This window comes from Dasypus novemcinctus, chromosome 19 (assembly GCF_030445035.2).
Source record: "Dasypus novemcinctus isolate mDasNov1 chromosome 19, mDasNov1.1.hap2, whole genome shotgun sequence".
Lineage (NCBI taxonomy): Eukaryota > Metazoa > Chordata > Mammalia > Cingulata > Dasypodidae > Dasypus > Dasypus novemcinctus.
Window position 1 is genome coordinate 30091361 of NC_080691.1, and position 12453 is coordinate 30103813.

The 12453-nt window shown below is 39.1% G+C and overlaps 1 protein-coding gene across 3 annotated transcripts in view; it reads left to right on the forward strand.

Annotated features, from left to right (window-relative positions):
* The first annotated feature begins 397 nt into the window (after positions 1-397).
* BICDL1 (BICD family like cargo adaptor 1) overlaps positions 398-12453 on the forward strand; it is a 136994-nt gene continuing 124938 nt past the window's right edge. For 2 of the 3 annotated variants that reach the window (XM_058281460.1, XM_058281461.1), the window contains exons 1-2: positions 398-826; positions 6647-6862. In XM_058281460.1, coding sequence (XP_058137443.1) covers positions 398-826; positions 6647-6862 — 645 coding nt within the window. The remainder of the gene's footprint in view (positions 827-6646; positions 6863-12453) is intronic. The other variant, XR_009181848.1, reaches the window with a different exon arrangement.

The following is a 12453-nucleotide window of genomic DNA, read 5'->3' on the forward strand; positions in this document are numbered from 1 at the left end:
GCGCAGCCCGCCCCGTGAGGCGCTGCCCGGCCGGCGGCGGCAGCAACAGGGCGGCTGAAAGCCGGGCAGCGGCGGCCGTTCTGCTCGCAGCCTTCCCTTTCGCCTCGAGTCCCCTCAGTCTTCCCTTCTTCGCCCTTCGCTTCCCACCCCCGATCCTTCTCGCTAGCGCGCGCCGAGCCGCTGAGCCCGGGGGCGGGGGGAGGGGGCGCGTGCAGCCGGCGCGGGGGGAGGGGCGGGCCGGCGCGCGCCGCGCCCAGGGCTCGCAGGGACCCGGGGGACGCGTGCCGCGGCGCAAGGCGAGGCGCGGGGCGCGGGGCGGCGCGGCGGGGCCCCTCCCTCCTGCAGCCTGGCGCGCGCCGGCCGGGCCGCACCGCTGCGGGCTCGGCGCGCGCGGGCCATGTCCGCCTTCTGCCTGGGCTTGGCCGGCCGCGCTTCAGCACCCGCCGAGCCGGACAGCGCCTGCTGCATGGAGCTGCCCGCCGCGGCCCGGGACGCAGTCGGGAGCCCAGCCGCCGCCGCCCTCATCTCCTTCCCCGGGGGTCCCGGGGAGCTGGAACTGGCGTTAGAGGAGGAGCTGGCGCTGCTGGTGGCCGGAGAGCGGCCGTCCGACCCCGGGGAGCATCCTCAGGCCGAGCCCGGGCCTCCGACCGAGGGGGCCGGACCGCAGCCGCCGCCCGCCCAGGATCCCGAGCTGCTGTCGGTGATCCGGCAGAAGGAGAAGGATCTGGTGTTGGCAGCCCGGCTGGGCAAGGCGCTGCTCGAGAGGAATCAGGACATGAGCCGGCAGTATGAGCAGATGCACAAGGAGCTGACGGACAAGCTGGAGGTGAGGACCCCTTCCAGGGCTGGGTGAGAAGCAAGGGGAGCCCAGCCTTGAGCAGCTTTGGGAGCCACTCATACCACCCCCCTTTCCTAACCCACCCTACCTTGCATAACACCGCCTGGAAGGAGGATAGGGTGGGGGGCTTTGGATTATCCGACTAGGGCATTCATTGAACCATCGGACTTTCCTACCCTGCCCAAGCAAGTAGGTCCATGCACAGCTCCAACCGCTGTGGGCCATTCTATATATGTACTGTACACAGTATCTAAAATAGGGCTTACAGTATGACTAATTTATACAGCACTGAGGTGATGTCTGTGCACATTGAAAATGAGAAAGGAGGGGAGCATTTAAAATATGCTCCAGGTTTTCAAAGAAGTAGTTAATCTTTAATCAGGGTGTTAGCCTAAAGCTTTCCAGTTTTGGTGTTGAGGCCTCCAGATGCCCTTGTCTTAACTTACTGGCAGCTCAGAGTTGTGGGAAACAAGTGCCCCTAAAGGAGCTTTATATAGCCTTCAAATACTCAGGGATTAGGATATGTGGTTCCCCTGCAGAAATCAGGCGAGCTTACATGCCAGGGCTCAACATGTGACCACTGGTTGTGGCTTTAATTTGGGCCTCAGTATTTATGTGTATCTACAGAACACTTTACTGTATTCTGGATCTCATGCAAACATAGGAGGACCATATTATACTGTTACAAATGCACCTTAAAGTAGGTAATATTGCTGTCAGTTCTTTGGACCAAAGTCTTCTGGAGCTATATCTGTTTTTGTTTTCTAATCTGTAACTAGAACAGGCCTTCAATGTGGTACTGACTGCCAGCATTTTTAAAAATTAGAAAGACTTGGAAAAAGAAAATGAGGAGGGGGGCACTATGGCCTTGGAGACACCTTATCCTTTTCTGCCTGTGTGTCTACCATGGTTACCTATTTGGGTTGCAAACAGTTCATTCTTATTTGCAACAAGAGAATAGTATAGTCTTTAATAAAAGATCTGAAATTGACCCTAGTCTGGTTCCACTACTACTGGTTGAACAGTCAGAATGTAGATTCCGAAACGACTCTATAGTAAGATTTAAGTGTGCTTGTAGTCCTACAACATATCAAAAGTAAATCAAAGGGAAAAAAGGAAACCACAGAGTGCCCTGTAATTCAGTTGGCCTGTTAACTAGGTCTGCCAGTTGATGAACTCCTGAGATATGTCTCTGAAAAGAGGTTTGTGAGACCTATAGGTAGACTGCCAAAAAGCAACCCAATGAATTGAATTGTTTAATTTTCGCTTGAAGTAGAGGACCAGAAATAAAAGTACCTTTTTTTAAAAAAAGATATTCAATTACATGACTATAAAGAAGTACTACTGCAGAGATTTATACTTGTGATTTCGAATTCCTTCAGTGAGGGACTTGATTGAAGAGACAGATAACTTGAAAGGGACATCATATCAGTCAATTTGATTAGTGATAGATTTCATAGTATTCCTGAGTGTGCAATTACACAGGCTCCATGTGGAGCCTTTATACATTTCTTTAACAAAGGAAAAAGATTTCAAAATTCTACTATAACAAGGAAGGTTCTGTTGTAAAAGAATAAATTACCTTTGACTTTTTATTATTGACTTGATAGACAAAGATAAAATAGTTTAAAACTCTTAAACTATTTTTTAAAAATCTTCACCACTCTGCAGATCAGCATATGAACTCTAGTGTTAAAAGTTTATTTTTAAAAGGCCAAATATCATTGTCGAAGCTAAGTAATCATTGTTGAAACTAAGTACATGGTGCTTCAGTTATACTGTTCCCTTTAGGATATGTTTGAAAATTATCATAGCAATTTTAAAGTTTAAGAAAAGTACATTTAAAATATCTTATAAAGATATTACCATTGGTTACCTGTTAACTCTTTTAGTGTTAGTATGAAAATGACAAACCTGATTAGCCGGGGATTACTTTGATACCTGTGAGTGTGCTTTCTCCACAGTGCATTTTTGAGCAGCCTAGATTTTAGAATGTTTGCTTAGACCAAGTACTTTCTGAAATTTAATTCTGCCAGTACATTTTCAGATAAATTAAACATTTGGGAGTAGAGAACCAGCCCTTACTTTAAGAAGCGTTTATAATTTTCCACAAACTGTCAGACATTGGAGTCAAACGTTTTTTCACAGGTCAGCTTGAAAGATAAACACATAAGTAGATTCTGAGAGAATGGTGGGGTTTGACTATTACATGATGGGACTGATTTTATTTTAGTCCCATCTGCCTCCTTACTTTGTTTTAAAATTGGCACCTTTCTAACTTAAGGACAAATAAGCCATTTTCAAGATCTTTTTAACCTATTCATTAGTTAATATTGAATATCTCTCCAGTTCTATGTCCCAAACCCCAAATTTTCTGTTTTTGTCATTTAAAGCATAAGATACTTGAACCTGCACTACTCTCTCATTAAAGGCATATTCTTCCTCTGAAAAGACTTTAATGCCCTAAAAGGTTAACATAGAAGTTTTTTTAGCTATGTAGCTCTTGGAATTACAATGAAGATTCAATTTAATTTGAAAAAAAAAAAAAAAAGGTTTTGTCCATTTTTAGCCTAGGAATTGGCTATACTGTACATGATTAGTCATTCATTGAATCAGGTTTCCATATGTTTCAATCTTATTTCTTCTCTATCTACAATTAGTTCTTTTGCTTTTGAACTTACATCCAGCCAGGATAGAAGTTTTCCCCTAGATTATAAACTAAAATAGTCATTTGCATTTATACATGTTTTCCCCAGGGTTTAAATGTGTGTGTGTGTGTATGTGTTTTAATAACTCTTTTTTATTGCCCAGGATCCCCATTTTTTTCCCATTCCAGCTGAGAATGAATTATATCTTTCTGCAGACGTAGTCTCTTCCCTCAGTGATACTTTCTTCCTCATTTCCTAGGCCAAATTTCATGATTCTAAGTCACTTTTTTTTTTTTTAAGAGGGCAAAAAATTAAGATGAAAATGATTATGCAATGGGAGTCACTAGTAGATTTAGGGAAGCAAGCCCAGGGGTCCTGATTTGTATTCAGTACTTGGTCTACTTAAAGAACAGTACTTTTTCTTTGTATTTTCCAGGTAACAAGTTCTAGACTTATGAGAATGGTATATTGCCTTTTGGTCTTTTGCAGAAATCCATTTCTGTGAAGACCTATTTTTTGTAGGCTAATGATAATAAGTTTTGTTTTCTGAAGTGTATTTGGACTTAGTTTTTCAGAACAGTTTTGGATTTGTGGAAAAATTGAAAAGATAGTAGAGTTCCCATTACCCTTACATTAGTATGGTACGTTTGCCACAATGAATGAACCAATGTCGATATGTTGTTCTTAGTAAAGTTCTTAGTTTATTCACATTTTGTTAGCTTATACCTGATGTCTTTTCTGTATATCAGGATCCTGTTCATGGTATCACATTACATTTACTTTTCAGGTTTCCGTAGGCTCCTCTTAGCTGTAACAGTTTCTCAGACTTTGCTTGATTTTTATGACCTTGACAGTTTTGATATTAACTTTACAAATACCATATAATTCTGAGAAATAAGGGAGAGCATGAACAGAACCTGACCTCTACACTTCCTGACATTCTGCCTAGTTTACTAGTTAATTTAGCACTTAATCAAAAATACAGTTTTAGAAGAAACTTTTCTTTTCCCAAAGAGGACAAAAGACCAAATTCTGTGTTTATTAATAGGAAAGTCTTGATTTTTTGCCCAAAGGGTTGGGAAACCTGAAATAGAAAGTTTATGTCATGTTCAAAGAACTGTAAGGACAAAATAGACTGAGCAGTACCACCTGTCCTCAAACCACTCCCTCCCCCCAAGTAGATTGGATTGTTTTAGTTGCTTGGTTGGGCTGTTCACTAACAGCTGTTTGCTGAATATTTTTAAGTCTCTCTGTTCTTTCAGAACACAAGCCTAATTTATCTGGCCTCTCAGTAACACCGTGGTTACTGAGCTTTTGCTGTTGCCTTCTGCTCAGTCTTTTTCATTTTGGAAAAATTCAATTTAACATCAAAGGATCATAATTTTAGAATTTTAGGATTGCAATTAGCTTTTGTTTCTGCATCCCATCTTTCTGAAGTGTCTACAGTGGCTAAAACACTCTCATTTTTGGAAATTTAGTAATGTGATGGAAGGAATAGAGCAGAAAATTCTCACACTGATGAATAGAAGCCCCTCCCTTGTCATTCCTTTTGCCACATGATTCAAACTTAGGCTCTAAAAGGTATAACTATAAAGGAGTATGACTTTTTCAATAGTAGATTAGAGTGGCCATATTCAAATGAGTTATCCCTTTGAAAGTGGAATACATTGTATATTTATTTCAGTGAATACTGCTTTTCCTGATGTGCTCAAATTTTAATTTTGCATCCCTTTTTATCTTTTGGCACATTGTTTTGACTCAGTCATGGTAAATTTTCATCTTTGGAAGGTAAATTTGACTTTCAGAAACAATCACAACTCATTCAGAACAAACTTAGAGGAATAAGATGGTGGGATAAAACTCCTTTTTGGCTAAGCCTCAGATGTGAAACAATGGAAATAACTTTCTTGCATGATGATAAACTAGCCCTTAGGACTTTCCAAAAAATATTTGAGAGGTGGAACTTAGATAAAGAGTGTAGCTTCCCAAGGTGAAGAGACGATTGCATGAATATTGTGAAGGAGAGAATTCATATGCTCATTTTAGCTTGTTGAAACAATCTCAGTGCTTTAGAATCAGAATTTACTGAAGAACTTAAAAATATAAAGATAAATGCCTAGACCTCATTGCATTCTTAACTGAATCATAATCTTAGGAATTGGGGGTCCAAGTAGGTGTGTTTTGAAGTATTAAACAAATGCTTTTTTGAGGGCACCAAAAGTTGAAGACCATTACTTTAACTTACACCCATATATTCTTTGAGGTATAGGCTTGGCTTTTGCCCCTATTATGCTTTCTCTGTAGGAGAACATACTTGCTTCTGAAAAGTATTTGTCTCACTGAAAGAAAAATTTCCTTCAATCCTAAGGAGTCATTTTCTATTGAACTACTTCACATCTCTTCTGTACTTTTCCTGCACAGCATTTGCCACACACAATTTATTATTTTGATCAGTCTCCCCCACTAGAATGAAAGCACCATAAAGGCAGGGACCTTGTCTGCTTTGCTTATCATTGTGTCCCCAGGACAGTGCCTGGCCCATAGTAGGTACTCAAGAATGAATGAATGACTCAGAAATAAATATGCAAGGTTTTATTGATCATGATTTTAAAATAAGCCTGAACCTGAGCTTGCCTTATGGTTTTGAAATACAGTGCTACATATAGCAACAAACATTTATTAAACAGTGATTTAGAGCACCAAACAGAATCAAGTGACTTAGATATGAACCCTAGCTCTGCCATTTACTAGTATTGACCTTGAGCTAGTCATTTAACCTCTCATCCTCTGCTGTCTCATTTGGAAGAAGAAACAGTACATCTAAAGGATCTCTGAAGTTCTTTCCCACTCTCAAAGTTCTGTTACTCTAAGTGCCTGCTATTATGTCTGTCTTAATAGATGATTCTAAAAGAAGGGATATTTTGGTTATGGGCCTCATTTTTAGTTGCTTAAATGTATAGTTCACCAATGGATTAGATGACTTGCTAAATTTCAAGTGAATGCCTAAGTCTAGAACCCCATACACAGGGACAGGAGTAAACATTATACCATTCACTATTTTCAGCAAGAATGTTACTCTCTTTGTGAAACCAACTCCTTCCCTACTCTGGATGAAGGGAATGTTTAACTTTTTTAAAAATCTTCTTCACTTTTCACCCAGCACTTAGAACAAGAGAAACACGAACTAAGAAGACGATTTGAGAACCGAGAAGGGGAGTGGGAAGGGCGAGTGTCAGAGCTGGAAAGTGATGTGAAGCAGCTACAGGATGAGTTGGAGAGGCAGCAGGTTCATCTTCGGGAAGCAGATCGGGAAAAAACACGGGCTGTCCAGGAACTATCAGAACAGAACCAAAGGTTACTGGATCAACTCAGCAGGGTAAGTCACAAGTTAAAAGAATTTATGGTATAAAATTCTAAAAGTTGAACCAAAACTTCTGTGACATGTCAGTCATATGTATATGGTAAGGGACATTCTGAATTTTGTTGCCTTTCATTTTGATATCAACAAGTTAAGCATCTCTTCCACCTACAAGAACTTTACCAGTCTACTTGGAGTCAAGTGCCAAGACCCATCCCTGTTGTTTTTTGTTAAACAGCTATGAGACTTTGACAGATCACCTAACTTGGGAGTTTTCTCATTTGTAAAATGAAGGGGTTGTGCTTAATGATATCTGACATTCCTTATGCCTCTAAAGGTCTTTAGTTCCTTTACCTAGACTGTCTCTGGGAAAATTATGTTAATGCATTTAGTTCAATTATTAAAAGGGTCTACCTTTAAACTGAAAAGCTTAGGGAAAATTTCTAGAGCAGATGATTTTCATTGATGCTGCATTTGTGAATGTAAATTCTTTCATGCTATTTAAATATGATAGGAGGCGTATGTGTGTCTCTATATTTAAAATTTGTTTTATTTCCACGTTAAGTAAAAATTCTTTGTACCTGTATAGAGTGGTGTCATGGGAGTACTGATTAACCAAGGTCTAGACTGTGAAATCATTGCAAAGAAGAAGTTTGAGGGCTGAATAGGTGAAAACCTAATTTAAATACAGAACATGACTTTTTAACGAATGCAGGAATGCTGTTAATGCCCTGGTCTCTAAATTGATCTATTTTTGAAAGTTAAGAGCTGGATTTACTATTTGTACCTCAGTCCTTCTTATGTATTAAATACAAAATCGTAGTTCTTTGATTATCAGAGTAAAAAGAACTTTTACCCTGGTCTCATCCCTAGACACTAATGTTCTCATGAGAGTACTGCCTTGTCTTCTAGTTAGTTTTGGTGCTTACTTGGTAAAGGTTTAGCCAAATTCTTGGCTTTTCCACTATTTTGATGGGTGGCATTATATAAAATTACTTCCCTACTGCGTTGTTGCCACTCTGAGACTGGTGAAAACCTTCATGCCTTATAAGTAAGTGTTAAGTAATGTTGCCACTGGGGGAAGGGCGAGGAAGTGGGGGGAGAGAGAGAGAAAAAAAATTATGCCAATTAACTTGGAAAACAGTTACAGGGAAATATCAGAATATATGTGACAGGTGAGAATTCAGGAGATAGGCAGAGCTAAAAATCTTGGCTGTGTGTTTCCCATTTAGGGTATCAAATCACTTTCTTTGGTTGGGAAATGAGTTGGACAGCTCTTCAAGAACTCATTTTACAGGGCCAACACCATAACAGTGTTTTCTTTCTTAGCTCTAAAATCGTTTTCAGCAACTGGAAGGGAACTTTCTATTCTGTAAGATTTTATAGGTTTTTGAGTCTTTTCATTCATTATTCATGAAAGGTTAAACCAACCAGCTAGGCCTGGCCAGACTGATTTATTTGTTCAAAAATACTTAGTTAGTACATACTTAGAAAATAGATTTATTATGGAGACTTATGGAATGAATGCAACAAACCAGAACAATTAAAGGGAAAATTGGGATTTCTTGGGGACTGAGTTCATGTTACAAAAACAGTGTGAATAGAAGCATACTTTGCCCTGCTTTCTGATCTGGTGAATGGTAGGTGACTAAGGGAGATGAAAGTAAGAAAGCAAACATAACATGGTACAGCAAAAGAGCATAGACCTTGGATTTTAGATCCATGTTGAATCTTGACTCTGCTTCTCATTAACTGGGTGACCTTGTTTGTGCCTTATCTTTAAAATGGGGGTACATATTTGTGGCTCACGTAAATACTGTTGAAATGAAAATGTAATGTGCTTATGTTAAGCAATATATGAAGATAAGGATTTGTTTCAGTTGTTGAGGGTTATTTTACTACGGCAGTATCTTTATAGTTGTAGTTCCTTTGTCTAGTACCTCTGAAAATCCTGATAAGCGGCTCCCAAAAGAATATAGGAGGATAACATGTCCCCTAAATCTAGATTCCTGTTATCTTCACTGGCCTTGAATATGAGCCCTTGGTGAGTTTTGTGGCTTTTTCCCCCCATTGTCTTTTTAAACAAGACAAGCCCCTGGGAACTAGTTTAGATTGTATTTTATTAATGGAGTTTTCTGAAATTAGAGGAGTTGAATACTTTGAGATGAATTAACGTTCTCCTAGGACAAGATAGCAAACAACAGAGTTAGTAGAAGACCATGCTTTTCTTATAATAATAATGTATTTTTAGATATGAAATAAATAATATATAAAGTGTAGTATAATATTTCTGTGATGCTTTTTTCCAGAATTATTTTTACATGTATTTCTTTTGGTTGCCATGGCCTCCAAAGTTCTTTTTTTTAGTAACAATTCTAATGAGATATAATTCACATACCATAAAATGTACCCTGTTAGTGTATACAGTTCAGTGTTTTTCAGTATATTCAGAGTTGTACAACCATTACCACTATCTATTTTTAGAACCTTTCATCCTCCTAAAAAGAAACCACATGCCCATTAGCAGTCACTCCTCATTCCTCCCAACCTTTAACCCCTGGCAATCATCAATTTACTTTCTATCTCTATGGACTCTGGACATTTCATATAAATGGAATCATACAATATGTGGCTTTTTGTGTCCAGATTCTTCATTTAGATAATGGCTGTGAGTATTTGTGTACAAGTTTTAGTGTGACCAAGGTTCTTCTCAGCTCTAAATCGGACACTGTGTGCATATATGACCCCAGAGCTTCTAGATCTTTATGATGAAGGAAGGGATAGGTATTGTTCTCACTTTACAGTTGGGAAAACTTGGGGGACAGAAAGCTACCTAACTTGACTAAGGACCTTCCAATTCAATACTGATTAAAGTTCCTGTGCCTCAATTTTAAATTTATAAGGCACTAGTTAAGGTCATAGGCTCTGGACTAGACAGCCTTGGGATCACATACCGATTCTGTCATTTACTAGCTGGATGAACATAGAAAAATAATTTTACCTGTTTTACCTCAATTTCCTCCTCCATATAATTGCTATAATTATATTATTATTATTACCTGATAATTTTGAGAGGGTTAAGTGAGATAATATATGTAAAGCTCTTACAACCTAGCATATAGGAAGTGCCCAATAATTGGTAGTCATCATAATAATTATCATGTCATCATCATGAGGATGGCATTTTGGCATCTGGTCAAGCACTGATCCTTTAACCTGAGAGCAGAGGATCCTTTGACTTTGCATAATATTTTCATGGTTCATCCATGAAGTTGCATGTATCAGTACTTCATTCCTTTTTATGGCTGAATGACAATACTACCATATACTCTTGACTACAAAACCAACATAACTTAAAATAAATGTTTTAAAAGATTATAGAGAACCATTTTCCAAGAGACATATCCCTTGGATCTTAGTTGTCTGCGAGAAGTGTTCACAGTAGTGCCACTTTCCTTGGAGATTCCAAAAACTCAGAATATTTGCACACCAAAGTCACATATGCCTATGGCCAAATGACTAATGGCTTCTGTGACCAATGGGGAGAGATTTAGAACCCTCAGTTCTATTTTTTTTTAAATTCCCAGATCCGTTCCTCTTATCACTCTGCTCTAGTGGCTAGTCCTTCACTATTTTTTTAGGTCATCTTTAATTCAACATTCAAGATATTTGTATTGAGCAAGACACTGGGGGAGACAGTGTTTCACAAGGCCTCTGTTTCATGAAGCTGTATGAAGGGATACATAAATAAGTAAATGGATCCACAAGATAATTACAGATTGTGGTAGGTATTATGAAGGGCGATGTGATGGAGATTGACTAGAGAAGAAAGGGGAGCTTCTTTAGAAAGGGCGGGCAGAGAAGGCTTCTTTGAGAAAATGAAAATTGAATTGAGACCTGAAGGGTCAGGAGCCATAAAAGACCCAGAAGGAATGGCATTCTTTGACGTGTACTGTTAGATTGTAAACTCTTTTGAGAGCAGGGACCACATCTGTCTTTTTAATTATTGCAAATAGGTATCTAGCAAAGTGAGCAGTCAATGAAAGTTTGTTGGATTATTTTGTGGTGTTTTTGTTTGTTTGTCTGTTTGTTTTAAAGAGGTACAGGGATTGAACCCGAGACTTCATACATGGGAAGCAGGCACTCAACCCCTGATCTATACCTGCTCTCCTGTTTCGATTTGTTTTTATACTTCTTATTTCGAAATATTTTCAAATTTACAGGACAGTTACAAAAATAATACAAACCCCACACATAGACCTCCAACATACCCCTTTCCAACCCCAGATAACCCAGATCTACTAATTTTAACATTTTGCCACATTAGCCATGTTGTTCTAGCTATCCATCTATCTATCTATCCATCTTCCTATCTGTCTGACTGTCTTCTTAGTCCATATTCTGAACACTTGAGTAGAGGTTATATACATTATGCTCCTTGAAAACTTAATACCTGTGTATCTTTTCTAAGAACAGGATATTCACTTATGTAGCAACCTAAGTGCGGTTATCAATTTCAAGATATTGAACACCAATATAAAGCTTACAATCTGTATTCTAATTTTTTCATATTTCCCAATAATGTCCCCTTTTTTCCTTTTTTTTTTTTTTTTTTTGAGGCACCAGGGTCGGGGATTGAACCCAGGACCTTGTATGTGGGAAGCAGGTGCTCAACTGCTTGAGCCACACCTGCTCCCCGACAGTGTCCTTTTGAACCTTTTCCTTATTAGATTTCATTCAGGATCATATATTGCATTTAATTGTCATTGTCTTTTTTTTCCTATCTGGTTGCAGCATCATCTTTTTTTTTTTTTTTTTTTTTTTATGCAACACTTAGCCCCTTGGGAGCCTGCACCTCTCCTTTTACCAGGAGGTCCTGGGGATCAAACCTGGGTCCTCCATATGGTAGAAGAGAGCTCAATTGCTTGATCCACAGCCATGTCCCATCATTGTCTTTTTGCTCCTTCTTTTCGTTAAAATTTTTGTAATTTTGGGAACATATGTACAACAAACTTTCTCATCTCACCCTTCCCAAGCATACCATTCAGTGGGATTAATCACATTCAGAGTATTGCAGTACCCTCACCACCTTCCATTACTAAAGCTTTCCCATCTCCCCAAACAGGAAGCCTCTACCACTATGAATTAATTCCTCGTTCCCTCTGTACCCTTCCCCACTAACCTGTACTCTATTTTCAGTCTCTATGAGCTTGCATATTCTTTGGTACTTTCTTTGTAGTTACTATGTAACTTGAACATACTAAATCCATAACAATCTTGTTTGCGTAGATACCAATTTAATTTCCATATTATAAATAAACTTTGTTCTTCTATCCTTTCATTCCCCCTACCTTTACGTAATTCCACAAATTACATTTTCATACCTTATGACTCTCAAACCACTGATTTGTCATTAAATTTTATGCATTTGTCTTTTAGGTGCTAAAGGAAGTAGAAAGTGGAGTTACAAACTAAAAATACAATAGTACTTACAGGCTGTTGAAGGTTTGGAAATGGGTGGTGGTGATGGTAGCACATTATTGTGAGTGTAATCAACAGCACTGAACTGTATAGGTGAATGTGGTTAAAAGGAAGAAACTTTAGGATGT